The sequence below is a fragment of the Prionailurus bengalensis genome, chromosome B1 (genome assembly GCF_016509475.1).
Source record: "Prionailurus bengalensis isolate Pbe53 chromosome B1, Fcat_Pben_1.1_paternal_pri, whole genome shotgun sequence".
Lineage (NCBI taxonomy): Eukaryota > Metazoa > Chordata > Mammalia > Carnivora > Felidae > Prionailurus > Prionailurus bengalensis.
Genome location: NC_057344.1, coordinates 1,452,712 through 1,473,455, shown reverse-complemented (window position 1 = coordinate 1,473,455; position 20,744 = coordinate 1,452,712). Strand labels below are relative to the sequence as shown.

The window sequence follows — 20,744 nt, the reverse complement described above, 5'->3', positions numbered from 1 at the left end:
CGGTGCTTAACCCGACTCAGTGTGACAGAGGGTAGGGAGCCCTGCAGTGGCCTACATCCACTCCTTCAGGGACAGTAGTCAAAGAGATATGACACAGGAGGCAGGAGCACGCTTGCTCAACATGGTAACTGAGCGTCTCACGGCTCTATGTTCCTTCCAAGCAGCCCTAAACCATTCTGTTCCATTTTTTTAATTAAAAAATGTTTACTTTTGAGAGACAGAGCACGAGCTGGGGAGGGGCAGAGAGAGAGAGAATGACGCAGGTGCCCCCTTCTGCCAACACAGAGCCCGACTCAGGACTCAAATTCACAAACCTGGAGATCGTGACCCGAGCCGAAATCAAGAGTTGGACGCTCAACCAGCTGAGCCCCCAGGCACCCCTGTGTCCCCCTTTTTAAGTGATGGTTATAATTTCATGTCACAGGCGACATGGTGGTCACTTTACACATTTCGTGCTGAACTTCAATGGGGTTAACTGGAAAATATTAGAGAAAACGTACTTTTTAACGACCCTACTTAAAAGGGATGATTTGGCAGCTCTAGTGCTATGCTTCCTCTGATGTGTAAGAACATTCTGTAAATTCACATCTTGTTGCAATTAAAAAACAAAACAAAACAAAGTCAAATCACCAAGCACCATGGTTACCACGGGCCTAGGACCGACTTGCATTTTTTTAAGGTTTACTTATTTATTGTGTGTGTGTGTATGAGAGAAAGAGAGAGAGGGAGAGAGAGAGAGAGAGACAGACAGACAGACAGACTGTAAGGGGGAAGGACAGATTGAGAATTGCAAGCAGGCTCCACACCGTTAGGGCAGAGCTCGACAGGGGACTCGAACTCATGAACCGTGAGATCACGACCTGAGCCGAAATCAAGAGTCAGACACTTAACCGCCTGAGCCACCCAGGTGCCCCCAGACCTATTTGTATTTTAAGGAACTGTTTGCTCTGAAAATGAATGCATGCATTTATAAAAGAGCCTATACAGTAATGTGAATACTCTTTAGTTATTTCTAGAAGTGATATTAAGCAGATGCTTCGTTCAGTCACAAAGGAAAGTGTGTGTGTGTCTGTTTGCACAGAGATGCGGCAAATATGCACAACTAAGTATTTACAAACATATGCACAGGCTTTCTTTCTCTTTGATTCCCAGGAAGATCAGAGCCAAGTTTTAATGCCAACTGTGTTACCCGGTGCATTCATTTCGCTGCTACGGAACATGCAGCCCAATTACCCTACACTCCCTGCTGAATCTCTTTAACTGCAGCCGTTTCTGCCTGAGTCAAGCCGCCTCCCACCACGGCCTGCATCGGTGACACCTGGGTGACACCTGCCGTCACACCTGCTCACCTCCCACCTGCCTCGTAAGCCTGGAGGGGGATGGCCCGGAGCTGCGCCGGTGTCCTACAGGTCGGGGGCTATCTTTCCGCAACCCCCTCCCTGGCCCCCGCGCTGTGGCCCCCTCTCTGGGCTGCACCACAGTGACTCCCATTCACTCACTGGGCTGCAAACTCACAGAACATGAGACGGCCACTGAGCATGCCCTGAGGAACCGGGTTACCTGGGGGTCTGCTCACCATGTTCTGTTGGCACAGCCAATAGAACTGCTGGAATTTCTGGGACATCAGAAGCTGTGCACTCCCCACGGCACTCCGGATCTTCCCGAGAACTGTGAACCAGAAGAAAACCAGCCTGAGACCCGGTCAGTTGAAAAACAGAAGCAGAAGCATTACACGAAGGGAGTAAACTCCAAAAGGTGGGGGCCGCTCCTCCTTTTCTGGAAGATTAAAACCTTGAATTTATTGTGCAGAATATGTCCACTGGTGGAAGTTCTTTTCCAATCTGTTCCGTTTCTTTTTTTCCTTTTTAAAAAACGCTTATTTATTGGGGCACCTGGGTGGCTCAGTTGGTTAAGCACCTGACTCTTGCTTTCGGCTCAGGTCATGGTCTCACAGTTCATGAATTTGAGCCCCGTGTCAGGCTCTGTGCTGGTGTGGAGCCTGCCTAGGATTCTCTCTCCCTCTCTCTCTCTCTGTCCCTCCCCTGCTGGCTCTCTCACTTTGCACAATAAATAAATAGAGCGAGAGAGCCAGCAGGGGAGGGACAGATGGAGAGAGAGAATCCCAAGCAGGCTCTGTGCTGACAGCACAGAGCCTGACACGGGGCTCGATCCCACAACCCTGGGATCATGACCTGGGGTGAAATCAAGAGTCTGACGCTCACCCGACTGAGCCACCCAGGCGCCCTGGCCTGTTCCTTTTCTGATTTTTGAGGGAAACTCAAGGAATACTACATAGTATCAACGATTAGGAGATGACTCTTCAGTGTTAGGAAGAACTAACTTTGGAAAGGCGGTCTATACTGCAGGAGGTTTTCCTGTTTGTGGCATCAGGACACTTTTATCATGATGCTCACATGAGCTAGAAGATGACGCAGAAGGATGAATACAAAGACATTAAGTACTTATTTTTTACGGATGCCTGAAGATGAAGGTGTTAATTCCCAATTTCTAGAAAATCACAGTGATATCAGTTATCGCATTCAAGTCCTGAGAACAGTGTTTCAGGACTGCTGGTGGCCCTGGGGCGATGCTCGAGAGCATCTCCCACAGGAACGCAGGGGACGTGACGGTCTCCCTGCCTCGTGCTCAGTCCACGGCTCCCGCCACTGGCCGCCACCTGTCACCACAACAGGCTCACATCACGGACGTCTGTGGTGATGATGTCCCTCCCACTCCTGCGCTCCCACCGTGATGTGGCCTGAAGTTGACAAATGATTTATAAGTTGTGGGACTTGAATTAATCAAATGGCACTTTGTAAAAAGGTAAGTGATAATGGTTTTGTCAACGGAAAGGACTCCTATTAGCAAAGGGCAGGAGCGACCACTTGGGACGACAGTCGGCAAACAAAAGACTTGGTGTGTGAAACGGGGGGGGCCCTGCCGCAGTCCTGTAACCTCCAGGCGCCTTGCCGGCCCGCCCTCCGCTCTCACACCCAGTCCATGTAGGTGGCAGCACCATCAAGATTTTGGAGATAATAGCTGTGCTAGATCCCGACTCGCAGGCCTCTCAACAGCACTTAGGAGCCCGCTGGAACACGTTTCCCGCTGCTGGGCCTGGGCCCGGGGACCTCTACGTTTCGTTTGCCTGGGAGACGAAAGAGAAGTTATTCCCTCGGTTTACACGGATCCACCCGTCTGGGCCGGAGCAGATCGTTCCCTCCCTCTGGCTTTTGTCGTCTCTCTGGCTCTCTCGCAGACTCACAGGACACGGGCAGCGAGGGGCCGACCAAGGCATCTCCTCGGGCTTTGAAGGGGAAGACAGTGGTGGGAGCTTATATTCGCTGACAGCAGGTGGCAGGTGGCTAGGGAAGGGGGTGTTTCGCCTTAGCCAGAGATTTGCCCATCGGGGAAGAGGAGGAAAGAAACCCCCCTCCCCCACATGTGTTTATGCGGATTTATCTACATCAGGACATTTCTGTGCTGGAAGTTTGTCTAAAGAGGGGACCAGCGCTCCAGCCCACGGTGTTGCCCCGACTCAGCTCCTCAGGGGCACCCGGGGTCCCTGGGGCACGCTCCACCATCGGGGCCTCGCAAGTGTCCACAGAGGCGGAAACTGAGGTCCGCGTTCCCACACAGTTTCCCAAACGGTAGTGATTGTAACAGGCGCTTCCAAACCAGCGGCTGTGAGACTCACTCAGTGCGTGCTAGAGACAGGCATCAAAGATTCTGACACCCTGACAGCCAGGCCGCACAGGTGCCGTGTCCCCTTCCCTCGGGCTTGCTCTGGAGGAGACAGTCACAGACCAGAGTTGGGAAGGGCCTCAGTGCCCATGTGACGAAATGCCGTGAGGCTGTGGACACAGATGTCTCACAAGTAAACCCACGGACATGCCCGGGACACGTTGCAGTGTGTGGGTCAGTCAGCTTCGGGGCAGTCGGCGAAGCACAGGGTCCATTTGAAGCACGAGGACCTGGGGTCCTGCACAGCGTGTTCCGACAGTGACTTTCTCCAGGGTAACACGACGAGCCGAAACACTAGTTAGATTTGTCTGACTTTCTCATCTGTGTACAAGGAACTCAGATTGCCGACTGCCGCTCCCCAGGGTTTTGTTGTTAACGATCTCACACATACAGATCTAAAGAAAAGCATCCGCATCACTTAGAGTCAGCGAGTAACAGTTTGTCACGTGCCTATGTTTGCTTTTCTGAGCCATCTGACAATAAGCCATAGCCCGCCTGTCACCTGCCATCGCCCTGGGCAACCACACTCTCCTTATCCTTCCTAAAGAGTAATTCCCTCACACAACTAATTCTGTACTGTTTCCAGAATTTTTTTCTTAAGCAGGCTCCACGTCCAGCATGGAGCCCAACAGGGGGCCTGAACTCAGGACCCCGAGATCAAGACCTGAGCTGAGATCAAGAGTCAGACGCCTAACTGGCTGAGCCACCCAGGTGCCCTTGCTTCTAGGATATTAAAGGAGGTTTTTTTTTTTTTTTTTTTAACGTTTATTTATTTTGAGACAGAGACAGACAGAGCATGAACGGGGGAGGGTCAGAGAGAGAGGGAGACACAGAATCTGAAACAGGCTCCAGGCTCTGAGCTGTCATCACAGAGCCCGATGCGGGGCTCGAGCTCATGGAGTGCAAGATCCTGACCTGAGCCTAAGTCGGACGCTTAACCGACTGAGCCACCCAGGTGCCCCTAAAGGAGTTTAACACATGTGACTTCCCATAGAAGCGAATACATTGGATAACACTTCGGCCTCCCTTCAGACTTAAAAGTATCGTCATGCATCGTGCTACCTGGGCCCACCCGTCTTCTGCAAATCCATTTCCAAGAGGGGCTTGCCCCCTCCCACACCCACCTCCTTGACCTGATCTGCCGGGCAGCATGGGAGGAGGAAGCTGGCACCAGGGAGGGGAGGGTGCCCGGGTACAAGACTGAGTGCCCTGGGGACGGGGTGGGGGGGGGTGGGCAGGCGTGGGACAAGGCAGGACACAGTGTCTCCCGGGAGGGGTGAGAGCATCCATTCACAGTTGGATCCCCCAAACTGAACACGTCTCTCTGGCTCTGGTCTCACCACCACCAAGTGGAGGAATGATCTTGAAATGTTGAAGTTCCACCTGTGAACCCCTATCACCTGCAGGACCGATGAGAACATTTAAAGAGACTTGTTTTGAGCGAGCTGTGGCTGCAAGAATAGAAAAAAGCGGTGGGTCCGTGTGGTTTCCTGCACTCACTGCTCCCTCGGCGGCTAATTACAAGTCAATCCGTTTCACACAATTTCAAGTTTTAATTCCCAGCTTTCCCGGTCTTCTTAAAACGTGATTCAACAGAAGTATTAACATAAAACACTTCACTGTAGAATCTTTAGCACATCGTGGAGAGATGGGGTCATACCTCGGTGCTGGTTTAGTGTAGTGAAGAGATATTATAAAGGGCGTACGTGGATTCTTGCTCGGGAGAGTTGGCGGACGTCAAAGAGCAGCTCGCGACGTGATTGCTAATGTGCTCATGGCAGGAGCGCCGGGCGCTTCAGTGGGCCGATGCTCTATCCAGTGCCTTTAATGCAAATAGCTTCCCATATGGCAATGAAATTGAAGTGAAAAATTCAATTTATTCTCTTCCTCTGTCCTTCCCTGATGTTGTCCTAGTTTGGACACTTTCTTTCAAGAGCTACCGATAAGGGCTAATGCTCATCAGAATGCAAATTTACAAAGAACCTTGTATGACGATTGCCTCTGACGTGCATGGAAATGTGATGAACTCACTTGCTCCCGTTAAGTTACTTTTCACGTGTCTACTACAATTTCCAATTCTTGCAAATTTTAGTATGACATGCCAGCAGAACATTCACATGATCCTTTTCTTTCAAAATTTGAGGTGGGTTTTTGTAGAATTTGCAGGTAGTTTGAAATGATCATTTGAATATTCATCCCTGATCTCTGGGATCTTCCATGACTGAGGTTGTGGAGTGGGTGTCGGAAAATCACTGCCCCCACAGGTGTGTCCCCTGTAAGGTCTCCGCGTTACTGTTTTCATATTTATTGAGCACACATTTCTGTTTGTTTTTTTTTTTGAAATCATATACTTAGTATTTAAAAGTTATTTAAAGAACAAATTGATGAATGGAAAAGTATAATCTCCAGATTAACGGTAGATCACAGTCAACTATGAAATCTAGCATCATTCTCTGTGGATTTGAAAACAAGATTTTTCTTTTTCTTTTTTTTAAAATATAATTTATTGTCGGGATGCCTGGGTGGCTCTGTTGGTTCAGTGTCTGACTTCGGCTCAGGTCATGATCTCACAGTTGGTGGGTTCGAGCCTCAGGTCGGGCTCTGTGCTGACAGCTCAGAGCCCAGAGCCTGCTTCAGGTTCTGTCTTTCCCTCTCTCTCTGCCCCTCCCCTGCTTGCAGTCTGCCCCCCCCCCCCCTCTCTCTCTCTCTCTCAAAAATAAGAATTAAAAAATATATATACCTTATTGTCAAGTTAGCTAACATGCAGTGTATACAGTGTGTTCTTGGCTTCAGAGGTACATTCCCATGATTCATTGCTTTGGAGCACACGTTTCGTGTCCATCCAGTTTCACGTGGCTGTGTGGCACCTGGGATATGTGGGACCTCCCTGTAGGCACCTGCCCTTGGCAGCAAGGACCTGGACACCGGTCAGAAGGCCGGGAGCAGCGGCTGTCCACCGAGCTGTATGGTGGGTAGGTCCCCAAGGTGCGTGTGGCATCTGCCCCCCTCAGGGCCATCTCCCTTATAGCTGATACTTGTCTGTTCTCTTCTCTGTGGCTGTGCGGCATCCAGGCAAACTGCGGACTGCAGGGCCCATGTCCTCCTCAGCCCTGTGTCATGCTCTCGTAGGGTAGCTCTGAGCAATCTCTCTTCTTCCCTGTGCCCGCCACACAGTCTACGAGCCAGGCGTTGTCCCATCCAGGGATCACGGCCGGAGTGCTGGGGGTTATCCCCCGTCTTCTGGGGTGGGAAGCAGGTCCTCGAATGAGGAAATTGCTGAAGCCCCACCCGCAGCCCCGGGAGTCTGTGCCTCCACACATCTGACCCAGCGGTGTTTAGATTATCAGCTAATTGGGCAGAGTTGTTTTGGGCAAGAGAACCTGTCAACACCTGTCCGAAGACCCTACCATTGAGTCCCTCGTGTGGCCCATGTCTCTGTGGACCTACTGAATGAAACTTGGTAGCTTTGGAACAATTGCTTTTATTCAAGAAAAACACCTTATTTGCTTTGTTTCACTTTATGCCATTTACCCGTTGGGCTTAATGTAACGGATACAAAAGTCCAAAAACGCTAGCACAGGAATGGTTTACATTCCCTCTGGAACGTATCTTTGAATGATTTAACAACAGGAAGCCTGCCTGAACACGACTTAACTAAACCAGTATTTATTTGGACTCATGATACTTTTTATTAATCATAGAGGGCTGAACGGATCTAACTTCGCTCAATCGGTTCAGTGAGCTGTGATTATAAAATTACAGTTTTGGGAAGAAATTATTTCGTGTGATGGAAATTTCAATATTTGGAGCTCAGAGTTCTGGCTTAATGAACCACTTAACTTAATCTTTACTTTTTAAAGGGCGCCATCAGCAATAACCCTATACTTGTTCTTAAAATCAGGGCAAGAACCACAGGTTATCTTTACTGTTACAAATTATTAGGGAAATATCTAAACGTGATTAATAGGGTGCTAGTTTTAGGTGCAAAGTGTACAGAGGAGATACATAATAAATGTGTCCTCTTTGTCCACAAGAAGATCAAGGCGTCTGGGCAACTTCAGTAAAGAAATTAAGAAAACCACAAGAAGCAGATCCAGTGGATCTGTTCTCTGTTCTCTGCGTCCAAGTCCCGCAGCAGAGCAGTCATCTTAAGTCATTACAGAGTCCTGGGAAAACCGCACACAACCCACATTGATAGACGGTATCTATAGAACGGGGAGCGCCCAGGGCACTCCCAGCCCCTAAGTGCTACCGAGGACCTGGGACTCTAGAGGATCCAGAACTCCAGAGCATTCTAGATGCCATGGTCTTACGAGGTGCGAGGGGGAGCGGGACTGTCCCTGTTTATGAAGACTGCTCCTCTCTTCCTCCGCTCCATCCCCTCTTTCTTTGTCTCCCCTGCAGAGCACATAGGGCCTCCCATGACAGCAGACAGACAGAGCTTTGGGAAAACACAGGGACTGTCCTGTCCTCCAAGAAGAAACGCTCGTCCCAGGGTGTGGAGGTGACGGAGCAAAGGGGCTCCTTCCCGCAGGCAGGTGCACGGTCCGCGTCAAAGCAAAGGTCTTCTTACAGAGTCTTGGGACAGGGGCTCCTGTGCCACTGCCCTCCCTCTGCCCCCTCTGCTGCTCAGCCAAATCCAACTCCCCCTCGAGGCCCTGCACCATGCCACCTTCTCCACGAAGCATCTTGGAATCTCCCCCCTCGACAGCATCTTATACCTCTGAGTTTCTAACACACCTGCCTGCCTGTCTCCTACTACATGTGATGTTTCCCACTCGCGATAGTCTTGTCCTGGTCTCACTTCTCCATCCGAGGTAACTGCAGTCTGGGTCTACACTGTACCCTGGTCAGTCTCCACTAGCCTACATTCTGTGCGGTGGTGCCTGGCTCACAGCACGTATCCGGTAAATATCCGTAGGATGTTTACGTTAACGACACAGTCCAAGAAGAAGGCCCCAGAGGTTCAAAGCAGGCTTTAAAAAAGGGGTTTAGGAAACGCAATTGAAGGGCAGCAGAAAGTCACCTTCCGCCATAGTTTGCTGGAGAATGTGCTCTCCAACCGAAATTTAAATATTGTGTATCCTGAGATGATGTAATCTTACAGTTGATTCGGGTCATTGCAGGCCATCAAACTGACTTTCGTATATGGTGCCCTTATGGCACTCTTCCCAGAATTTTCTGGAATGTCTCCTATGACAAGACAGTCATGACTTATTGCGATGCTGTTTCAGTGCTGAAGCCTTTAACTGTCGGATCTTTCGTGTTTAGTTTGAGAAAGAACTTGTGCCCTTTTTTCTTTGCTCTCTTAATCTCCAGTGGCTTATTAAGGATACCCCAGGTCTGTATTTTATTAGCTCAGGAGTTCTCTCTGAGGATAAATGGATGTCCCGGCCAAAATGGACCAGAATGAAGCAAATGGCCAAGGATGGGACTCAGCACTTTGTAAGACACAGAAGAAGGTGATCCCCGAGAACACAGATGGGAAGGACGCAATGTAGGGAGGAAGTTTCCAGTAAAAGAATCTCGTGATTTAAGAAATTCAGACAGCACAGCCAGCCCTGAAACACAGCTCTTGACAGGAGATGCCCTGACTCTGACACCTCATTCCACCTCTTTACTCTGTGGGGCCTGGGGAAAGAGAGTGACCCCGAGCCTTGGTTTACTTTGATAATGGAGACGATGCCCTCTACCCACCACCCACGGTGAGCCCTTGACGAGGTACGTGAAGAACTTAGCATAAGATTTGGCACAGGATACGTGCTCGTACGTGCCTGTACGCCTTCGTATGTGCTGGCTTAGAGATTTCTTCCTTTAAAAAATACCCGTTTTAAAGCTGATTCTTGGAAAATAATGACTGGGTTAAAAGGACACACGAAATATGGGAAATTCGGATAAGGGAGCTCTTGTGCTGGACCACCTTACAAACATCAGTGGCTGGCGACCCTGGTTGCTCTGCACACAGAGGGAAGCCAGAACTTCTAGGATGTGTCCTGAGGGTGCAGATTCGGAAGATGACAGGATGAAATTGGCGGACACTCTGTGGAGCTAAGACTGACAACTGTTACCGCTGCGTCTTCCTCCCGTCTCCTCCTCCGCAGTGCTCCGCTGTGGAGCCACGGGACGGGACGGGACGGGACGGGGGACGTGCGTCCTGACTGACCACCTGGCAGGTCTGTGCGCCCCAGGCCCTGCAAGAACTCACGCCGAGCACACACACACAGTGGGGACGGCAGCCCGGCCCCGATATCCCACCAACGCGCACAATTTAGTTTTCCTGTGTCTTTGGGAGAACGATTGTAAGTCCCTGTGACAAGAAAAACAATTTTGCCAAGCCGACGCACATACCGACGAGTGAGAACAACGTGCGGGAAGTAAGTGAGTTTTCAGCACCACGATTGTGAGCAAGCCCTCCACCGAATGTGCCCCAAGCAGACAACAGATTGGGACAACCGCATGGGGATGGTGCGAGACACCAGTGGCCAGAGCCGGCCAGGGAGCAGGTTCAAATGGCTCACCCTGGCAACGCTTCCTCCAAAATACTCAGGGTCTGATGGCGGCCCAGGTAAACAACATGTGGACTTGGATGACTCAGAGAGAAATGTGGGGGAAGGAATTAGTGATTTAAGGGCAATCTCTCTCTTTCCTCATAGGGTAGCACCATAAGTTCTAACAACTAGAGATCCACACACCAATTATTTTCTTGGCTTCTAGGATCCCAGGGCCATTTTACTCTGTACGTTATGTGAAGTCCCATATAATTTCATCACTGCATTTCCATTTCTAGATTACTGACGCATTCTATTACGGCAGCCATCTAGACATGTAATGCCAGGGCACAATTCCCAAAGACGTCAGCAATCTTTTTGAACTTGAGAATTTGTAGCGACCTAGCAAATGTACCAAGGAATTCATGGAAAGTGAACAACCACTTTAAAGACAGCATGATTTGTCGAGTCAAGACACTCAGAAATGCCTTTGAGAGACTGTACTGTGCTAAAGACCAGGGGTTAGTTCTAAGTACGTTGCAATTATTCTCATGGTAATCTTGTTCTAAAAACAAAGATGGCAGGTACTTGCTTGGAAGTCACATGCAGTGATTTGTAAAGGAGGCCGCTCTGACAATCCTCAAGATAGGGTTCTTCAGGGAAATGGGGAGGAGGTGGGCAAAAAGGGACGCTGTCCCTTCCTGCACAGAGAGGCAGAGACCCATCTGAGCCATTAAGGGTTGGAGCAGATCTGCTCTGCGGACCCTCATTCAGGAAGGTCAGATCTGCGCGCGGCACTGCGATGGGAACGCACCGTCATGGGGCCGGTTCAATCTCCTATTCGTCTCCAACTTCTCTTTGGCATAAAGCCAACTCTACTCCATGTAAACACGGGGCAGGAAGGACTCTAGAAAACACTCAGAGTGCTCCACGTGGAGAAAGCTAGCACGTGGAACACGAGATTAAGGATGCTAACGACACCACAATCAGCACCACCGGGCTCACGATCTAACAAAACCCAGGAGGAGCCCCTGGAACACGTTACCGGTTGCTTTTCTGTTTGTTCTCTTGTCTGTTCTCTTGGAATTGAGTGGGATGCAGTTTCAATTTGCCCAAGTATCAAAGGACATTCCCACATTAATACTGGCACCTGCCCGTTCATGCTACTGCCCAGGGACGGGGTTAAGAAGCCACTGGAGGCTGTGCTCTTACTTTCCTCCGAGAGGTCATTCTCCTCTGCCTCTCTCTCCATGTCCTTACACCAGCCTTCCATCCTCTTGGTCTCCGTGTGTAGCAGCTTCACAAACCACGAGCCGTCCCTGCGGCACGGAGACATCCTCCCGGTGTCTGCCGTCTCGACGCACGGCTCCAGCCAGGGCTCGGGAGGGGGCAGGGTGGCAGTGTCCACGGGCGCCCTGTAGTCCTCTCTGTAACTAAAGACCCCCTGGGTCCGGACAGTCCTGACCGCCCCGTACTGGGTGGGCGTGCTGGGCTCCGAGTGCCGCTGGAAGGCGGGACCAAACTGCAGGCCCTTGTCCTCCATGGTGACGCGTCCCGGGAAGCCCTCCAGCTCCAAGTCTGCTTGGACGGCGGCTGTCACGCTGTTCGAGCGCTTAAAACGTCCATGTCTGCGGAGGCGGGAAGGAAGAAAAACGAAAGGCTTTCTGAGATGACTTTCTGCGGCACACCTACGGCGAGCTCGCACACAGCACTCCTGCGAGGCAGCGAGCCAGCGGCTCAAGGGAAGGTGAGCGTTTTCACCTCTACTGCCGCTGCTCTGGGGTCCCAGCTATGAAAGCACATTGGGTTTCGCTCATAAGCAACCTCTGACATGCACCTACGTCTCAGTGCCTACGTAATGCCCACTTAAGACGTAAGTGTACTGGAGGGCACCGTGAGGAGAGCGGCCCGTGAGACCCCCCCCCCCCCCCCCCCCCCCCCCCCCCCCCCCCCCCCCCCCCCCCCCCCCCCCCCCCCCCCCCCCCCCCCCCCCCCCCCCCCCCCCCACCCCCCCCCCCCCCCCCCCCCCCCCCCCCCGCCCGCCTTGGAACAGTGACCTCCCTTTGCAAATCCGCCACAAGTTTACGAACTCCCGTGTGTGGCATGCAGGTAAAAGTAAGGCCGCGTTGCTTCTTTGATATAAGTAACTTCTGTACCCTCTGACTTCTGGGGACACATTTCAGGACATGAGTTTCTCCTCCTTTCTGAATATCTTAATATCGTCTCCATTAAGTCTTTTATGCAAAATAATGAATCTGAGCTCTGACTTTAGCAGGTGTTTGAAAAACATTTTCATCGTATGTATTTGGAGGCCACCCATGCCTGCACAGCCAATTACTGAAATGATGGGTAGGAAAGGGCTTGTAATTGGAGTCCAGACATTGCTGGGTGAGAACTCTGTGTGTGTGTGTGGGGGGGGTACAGCCACACTGTACCCTAACTAAACATTCTGGCTTCTCCCCATTTGAACCTACAGATGGCAATAGCTGTGAGAGCAGCTGGCTAATGAATGTGCCACTTACTTTCTTTGCTGGAGGCAAACAAGAGAGCAAGCCAGGGATGGGACAGAAGGCAGCAAGCCCAGATTCCCCAGTGCAGAAGCCGTCCAGCCTCTGAGAGGTCTACTGGGAGCCTGGGAAGCCATTAGTTTGTGGTCTGAATGTCTCCGCAATCAAAACCTTTATGGGTTGGGTCCTAAAACCCTCCAATGAGAATGTCACCCAGGACCTTACCAGCTAGATGTGAACAGAAGTTGCAGATGTAATGATGCTCTCATTAAAATTCATTTTTATGAAATTTATACGATATGTTATTTTAAATACAAAAGAATCATCCTGTTCTTGTTGCAAAATAACACTATCCTAATAGGCATCTCTTACTCTGTAGTTGAAGTCATGGTGGCTAAGGTCTTAAACATCTTTCCTTATCTCTCTTTCTTTTCCTTTTGACATTATTAGGTGAGAATGCATGCATCTGGTCGACCCTCAGGCTGATGCGCTCTTCCTTTGGGTGAAGAACTTGGCTTTCAGAGCCATCAGATTTCATAGGCAGTAAATTACTTTAGAAAGAATTATTCCCTTGCCTCTTGCAAAAACAAGACACAGGCGGATGCTAATTCATACTTGAACGACATATTGAAAAGTATAAATATATGACCCTATTTCCACGAGAGGCATGAATTATTGATGGTCAGCATGATCTAGGTGTTTGCAGTCAGGTTTCTAACAGATGGTTCCTGCTGGGGAACCTCATACCCCTAACAGATCCTTCCTGCTGGGAACCTCGTATCCCTAAAAGACCGTTCCTGCTGGGGACATCGTATCCCTAACAGATCGTTCCTGCTGGAGACCTCATATCCCTAACAGGTTGTTCCTGCTGGGGACCTCGCATCCCTAACAGATGGTCCCTGCTGGGGACCTCGCATCCCTAACAGATGGTTCCTGCTGGGGACCTCGCATCCCTAACAGATGGTTCCTGCTGGGGACCTCGCATCCCTAACAGATCATTCCTGCTGGGGACCTTGCAACACTAACAGATGGTTTCTGCTGGGGACCTCGTATCCCTAACAGATTGTTCCTGCTGGGGACCTCGTATTCCTAACAGATCACTCCTTCCTGCTGGAGAACCTCGTATCCCTAACAGGTCATTCCTGCTGGGGACCTTGCATCCGTAACAGATGGTTCCTGCTGGGAACCTTGCGTCCCTAACAGATGGTTCCTGCTGGGGACCTCACTTCCCTAACAGATGGTTCCTGCTGGGGACCTCACATCCCTGACAGATCGTTCCTGCTGGGGACCTCGTATTCCTAACAGATCACTGCTTCCTGCTGGGGAACCTCGTATCCCTAACAGATGGTTCCTGCTAGGAACCTCGCATCCCTAACAGATCGTTCCTGCTGGGGACCTTGCAACCCTAACAGATGGTTCCTGCTGGGGACCTCGTATTCCTAACAGATGACTCCTTCCTGCTGGAGAACCTTGTATCCCTAACAGGTCGTTCCTGCTGGGGACCTTGCATCCGTAACAGATGGTTCCTGCTGGGAACCTCGCATCCCTAACAGATCGTTCCTGCTGGGGACCTTGCAACCCTAACAGATGGTTCCTGCTGGGGACCTTGTATCCCTAACAGATTGTTCCTGCTGGGGACCTCGTATTCCTAACAGATCACTCCTTCCTGCTGGGGAACCTCGTATCCCTAACAGGTCGTTCCTGCTGAGGACCTTGTATATTTCAAAGGGGCTGATTACCTCTTCTCATCTTCCACCTGGACGCCGACAGAGTGGTATTCCCGCAGGCCTCGGCTCTCCGTGTCCGAATCTGTGGCTGTTTCCACCTAGTATAACACAGAACATCTTATTTTAGAACCACGACAGGGGACCTGGGTGAGGGACTGTTTTTTGTGTGTGTTCATTTGCTGTAATTAATTGCACATATAATTAATACAGAGTTGCACTTGACCCAGTAAAAATCATAGAGAGAGGGAAATGCATTGTACTGGTGTAATTACATTGCTACTGCGTTTCATCAAAGTTTACATAACTCCTTGAACTCAGCGTTGTGCTCTGATCTCTTAAACCTATGCAAATACAACTGCTTAGCTCAGCTAAGGCAAGAAAGAGGCTTTGTTGGGTCGCATTATTATAGGGCTGAAAAGCTCCTATCACACCCTACAGTGGAGAAAGTAAGTACAGCACGAACCAGAGAGAGCTTGCAACAACATAAGCAATTTAATGGAAGTATACTGGTGGCGGTATCCACATACAAAAACACATGGCAAGGACTTTCAGTGTGTACCGGGGACACTGAGGCAACATCTCCGACTGTTCCCACCTGCAGGTGTCTCCTGTTTGCTACCAGGACTGTGTGCAGCAAGGCCATGTCAGAACACAGCAGAGACTGCATTTCCCATGGAGTCCTGATCGTGGTTCTCCTTGCCAAAATCTCTCCCAAACCCAGAAAGCATTTCAGGACCACGAGCAGGGACACACGAGGGAACTCTGAGACACTCCGTTTTGTGGAAAACAACAACAACAACAACAACAACCACCTCTCGGTGCGAAAAGTCTGTGAAACCAAAGGTTAGTTTAATCGTAAATATTATCCTGGCTACTCAAACATCCCTTTCCTTTTTCCTAGAAAAGATTACTTACTTTATCAGTAGGATTTTGACCCCAATCTAAAATGCCACAGCTAAGTTGTAAAACACATTTTTTTCCTTAAAAGTATTAATGATTGCCACAAGGGTAAGATATAACCCATTAAACAAACAATTGTGACATTCTCTTCTGTGATGAGGAGAGACTGTCATTGTAATTTGTGGCTGTCCTATGGCTGAGCTCATACCATCGAGGGCCAACTAAATTTGTGGCAAAGAGAAATGATCTTGATAGCTGATATTTGTTTTAGGCTTACCCCGCACCAGGCACTGTGCTAAGAGCATAGGAAGCATTATTGCATGGAGTGCCCATGATACTCCTGCTGTTACTTCCTGCCACACTGGACAGCTGAGAATCAGAGAAGGTGAGAAACTTGCCCAGGGGTGCACAGCTCACTAGGGCAGGAGGGTTTACACCTGAGTCTCTCTGACTGTAGCACCGGGCTCTTCCTAATTGTTTGCGGCCGGAATAAATCCAGCCGCATGAAGACTCTGGCACCCCCAAGAATCACCGAGAACACCCCCTCTTACTGCTGGAGTCCCGAACACGTGCACACAGGTCGCACCTCCTTTGTGTCGCGTGGTTTGACATGGGGTGGCCCCTGGGGGAGGGACACTGTTGAATCAAAATCCTATCCCCGCTGCCGTCTCTCCTTCCCTCTCCAGTTTTAAGGGGGTCATGGCTTTGATGAAGTTCACCTTCCTGGTCGTGGAGACTGTTACCACTATTATCTTACACAAAGGATCACAATAAAAATTAAAGTATTTGGAACGTCGTCCCCGTCAGAGCAAACAGAGCTGCCTTGTGTCTTATCTGCTTGCTATTCCGTTTTATGAACACGACCTAATTTATCTGTAATCAGTCTTCGCTGGAGGGGTAATGTGCTTATTTCTAGTTTTCTGCCATTATTTATGCTGCTGCTGTAGATATGGGTGTGCACGTGTGTGTGTGCTTTTGTGACTATTTTCACAGCACAGGCGACTTCTGGGTCAAAGGTATTACTGTGCTTGACGATTTTGGTCGATGTCGTCGAATGTGATAGACTCATAATATGGGGGAGATCACTGCGTACATATGCTTTTAGAAAGACTTTTGTAATGGAAAGAGCACAGGGTTTTATCACCAAGATGTTCAGAATATTTGCTTCACTTCTACTTTAGGATTTTGGTCTACCAAATTACCTTACTCTGGCAAACGTGTGAGGCGTTCATCGTAGCGGTATGTAGAAGGTGAAACACAGCGGGTAGTCATGGAGGAGAACGGTGACATGGGGTCGGGTATGATTTGCTCAAGACACGGAACACTATGCAGTTGTGACACGGAAGATGCTTATGGTCCAAGGCACACTAGCAAGTGGCGTGGACGGTGGAGTCGGGAGCTGTGTGCGTACACACGAAACACGCACATATTCACGGGCATGTGAACACGTTGCATAAGTGGCTAACGCATACAAGCAGACAATGAGACATTTTCTCCCCTTGTCCCGTCTGCACATCCCCTCCGCTGGACCCCTCTTACGTTCCTAGCAAATGAGGAGAGTACAGCTTCTGGAGTCAGGTTCTGCTACTGCCTGGCCCTGTGACCCTCCGGTGAGTCTCTTAGATTTGGTTGAATCTCTTCTTCCTCGTCTCAAAGATGAGGGGACATCGGACACTTCATTTAATTGTAAAACGCCACAGGAAGCCAGAGTCACGTGTGTCTGTCCACAGCAAGTGTTAATGCTCTGTCTTTGCACCTCAACTGTTAACAGGTGTGTATGATATGGACATTAAATTTGAGGAATTTCACAGATTTACAGTGGTTGTCACGTGTAACTTTCTTGAGGGAAAAACGTAGTTATCCCTATTTTCAGAAGGTAAAGGCTGAGGGGGATGGTAAAATCATGTATCGCCTGGATGAGCTAAATATTTATCCATTTTGGAAATCCTGGGACCAGAGACCCTTGTATAGATGGAAAAAAAAGCAAATTTAGGACACAGGAAAGGAATTACTACTTTACACAGTGGGAAGGAAATGAAAGGAATGTCTTCCCAAGAGGAGACTCTGGCTAGAAGGGTCGAGCGATCTTAAAAGGTTTGAGAACTATAGACCGATGTTCATTTTCACAAGACCAGCCGTGGACTAGGCTTCGAGAGGAAAGCTGTATTTTAAGCGAACCTTTTCTGAAGGGCTCCCTGATGCACGGGGACAGACGCCTCCCCAGTCACCGCAGTGGGTGGCGAGTGCCGTCACGGAAGACCGTCCTGGCTCTGCGCACCCCGCAGTGGCTCTCCCTGCGTAAGGCCAGAGCACTTGGAAGCGGAGCCGTGTGCCGTGGGGAGAGGCAGGGAGGGGGCCTTCTAAATACGGTCCATGCTGTTGCATGCATGTGCATGTGTGACTGTGTCTGTGTGTGTGTGACTGCGCGAGTGTAGTGTGCACGTGCAAGCGTGCACGTGCAAGCGTGCACGTGCATGTGTCTGCGTGTGCATCCACATGCCTGGCTGCACACGGGAGCACACACGTGTACGTGTGACCGTGTGTGCTCCAGCAGGTGCACAGTGAGTCTATGTGAGCACACACGCACGAGCGTGCACACAGCACATGCACGAGCATGCTTGCACATGTGTGTGGGTATGAACACGTGTGAGTGTGCGTGTGTGAGGTGTGAGCCCACGGGTGCGTGCGTGTTGAGCGTGCATGTAGGTGTGTGCAGACACGTAAGCACAGGTGTACACAGGAGTGTGTGTGTGTGAGCGTCCAGGCACACACGTGTGAGCATGTGTATGTCGGGGGGTGAGCTGGACGGGAGGCGGCCCCCGTGCGCCTTGGCCCCCGTCTCCTGCACGTAGGGGTTTGTGGGAAGTCAGCTGACGAGCTGCTGTCTGAGCCTCGCTTCCCCAGGACCCAAGAGAAGGGTCCAGGCAGGCAGCCGGAACCGCCGTGGGCCGCGGCTCCAAAGGCGCGTCTTTGGCGGCTAAACGCAGATCGCTTCCGCTCTGCCTTCAAGACCTGGCGCGCGGCTGGGCAGGCGCACGGTGGCTGTGTCTCCCTCGGGGACCTGTTCCACGTCCAAGAGAGAAACGTGATCTGCCGGCCTGCCTGCTGGGAGAGGCTCAGCGCAGCTCTGAGAGCAGGTGGCGGTGGGGGGGGGGGCTTGCGGGGACGTGCGGCGGCTCAGGCTGGCGAGGGAGAAGTCCGCGCCGGCGGGCAGACCCACGCTCGCTCAGCCGGACGTTTGAGTGGAGTAACGAGTGGGCCTGCATCGATGCCTCCGTCCAGTCCCACAACCCGGGGCTGCAACAGACCGTCACCGCTCGCGCGTCCGGCCGGGACGGCTGAGGCAGGGGGCCTGCGCGTGGAGCCGAGCCGTGGCGTCCGGGGACAGGAGACGCCTCGCGAGGACTCACAGACACAGACGCAGACGCACAAGCAAAGAAACCCCGTGGTGACGGACCGATCACAGACACGAACAGAAGGGGAACACGAAGGAGAGAGGCACGCGTCACCGTCGAGTGAGGGAAAGGGGGGCAGGGCGTCACGGTACCAACTCTCACGCGGCTAACGCGGAGGAAGGCCTGGGGTCCTTCCCCCAAACCCGCAGAAACGGCGGGAAGATGTCGTGCGGTGTGCGTGGTCTGGTGTCCTCGTGCAGACGAGAGCCCGCCGTGGTTGAGGGAGCGTGGTCGGCGGTCAGGCGGGCCTCCCCCCGGGAGCCGGGCCGAGCGTGTGCGACGCTAGCCACCTTCCTCTACCGGCGACGGGACAGACCGGGGCGGACTGTGCTCGTCCACGCGAGTCGCAGGAACCGAGCCCGGTCAGGCTCGCAGAGGGCACCGTGCGGCCCTTCCCTCGTTTCTCCCGCAAGCCCCCCTCCGTCCTTTGACGCTCACGGCCGTGTACCCGGAGGCAGGTCCCGTACCCCCGAGCCTCGGTCTCCCCGTCGGTAACTTGGATGTGGTAACAACAGCTCCTGGGGGTGTGAGGTGACAACGGGCACGTACTGGGGAGCCAGGGGCACGGCGGTGTCCCGAGCTGCGCCTTCACAGCGCGGCCAGCCGGCCGCTCCTCCGTGCCCTCGGGGGTCTTTGGGGTCTTGCCCTCCGCTTAAGTGGCCCCTCACCCCGTTTCCTCGTGCTTTCCTCTTTGAGTGAGCTGCCTGCACTCCCACCTGTCACTTCTTTGACTTATTTACGCTAAGACGGGTTTCTGTGACGACGTGTCCTCTTGGCTCCTCCGTTCTTTGGTCTGACAACTGCCAGGTTACAGGCTCACAGGATATTGTGCATTTTTTCTGCCACAAAACAGAGCTGAGTCCAGCACACGCGCGCACTCACACTGGTTCTCACGGACCACTCGGCCACCGTCACCCGCGCGCCACTTATCCGACATTTACCGAGCACTTGCTATGTGCCAGGCGCTGTGCTAGGCGCTGGGGTGTGAAGAGGGGGAGGGGCAGCCCTCCCAGACACGCGCTCCGGGGGCAGCTCCAGGAAAGGCTTCTGGGGAGGGGTTTACGCGGGAACCGCAGGAAGCAGTGAGTGGTGGCAGCGGGAGGAAGGACGTTCCCGCAGAGGAAAGGCGTGCTTGCGAGAAGCACAAAGGGCCACGGGGCAAGTAAAAGTGTGGGGGCTTCTGGGGGGGGGTGAGGCGGAGGCAGGAGGGGGCACTGCCGAGCGGCCGGGTGACCGAACGCGACACGTGTTCCTGCTCTTAGCAGACAGTGTCAGAGGCCGACATGCCCCTCCTTGTCCACGGCTGGCGTGGGCAGCCAGTTGGAAGCCGGTGGCAGGGGAGAAGGCCAGAGGGTGCAGGGGCGCCCAGGGGTGTGGAGTCAGCCTCCTTAACTCGGGGACCGCACACGTCTTCCCTGGAGACGTGACTTCAGAGCCAGGACGGCCAGGGACCCCGGAGCCCCACGTCCCACTGCTGTGGCCCCGGCAAGCCCGTCGACTGCGGCGTTACCGGCCTGGTTTGAGCCTCATCTTTGCCCTCATCAAAGTGGCGTTAATTGCACATCACTGGGGAGGCGGTCAGTGGGGAGCACCTAGCATAGCGCCTGGCATATAGAATCAGGACAGAGAGAGGTGACAGAGCGTTTGTATGAATAATCCAAAACAGGGAGAGAAAATAAAAATTCATGCGTACTTGGCTTTGGAGTATATCTTGGTACTTACATCTGACCTTGGGTATGGCTGATGTTCTGGGAATTCAGAATCCTAAACAAAACAATGAAGCCACAGTGTGGAGACCTGGTTCAGACGACCTAGTCGAGCGGGCGGTCTCCCCAGCCTGCTCTCCCGTGTCCCCGGGATGCCCGACACGTCGTGCCCCCTCATGTCAGTGCCTGGCACGCGCGGCCCCCGGTCGGGGCTCTGTTC

The 20,744-nt window shown here is 51.9% G+C and overlaps 1 protein-coding gene across 4 annotated transcripts in view; it reads right to left on the bottom strand.

Annotated features, from left to right (window-relative positions):
* DLGAP2 (DLG associated protein 2) overlaps positions 1–20,744 on the bottom strand; it is a 791,263-nt gene that overhangs the window by 12,971 nt on the left and 757,548 nt on the right. For 3 of the 4 annotated variants that reach the window (XM_043557189.1, XM_043557186.1, XM_043557195.1), the window contains 4 exons: positions 20,541–20,582; positions 14,476–14,561; positions 11,442–11,857; positions 1,577–1,668 (listed from right to left, as the gene is read on the bottom strand). In XM_043557189.1, coding sequence (XP_043413124.1) covers positions 1,577–1,668; positions 11,442–11,857; positions 14,476–14,561; positions 20,541–20,582 — 636 coding nt within the window. The remainder of the gene's footprint in view (positions 1–1,576; positions 1,669–11,441; positions 11,858–14,475; positions 14,562–20,540; positions 20,583–20,744) is intronic. The other variant, XM_043557191.1, reaches the window with a different exon arrangement.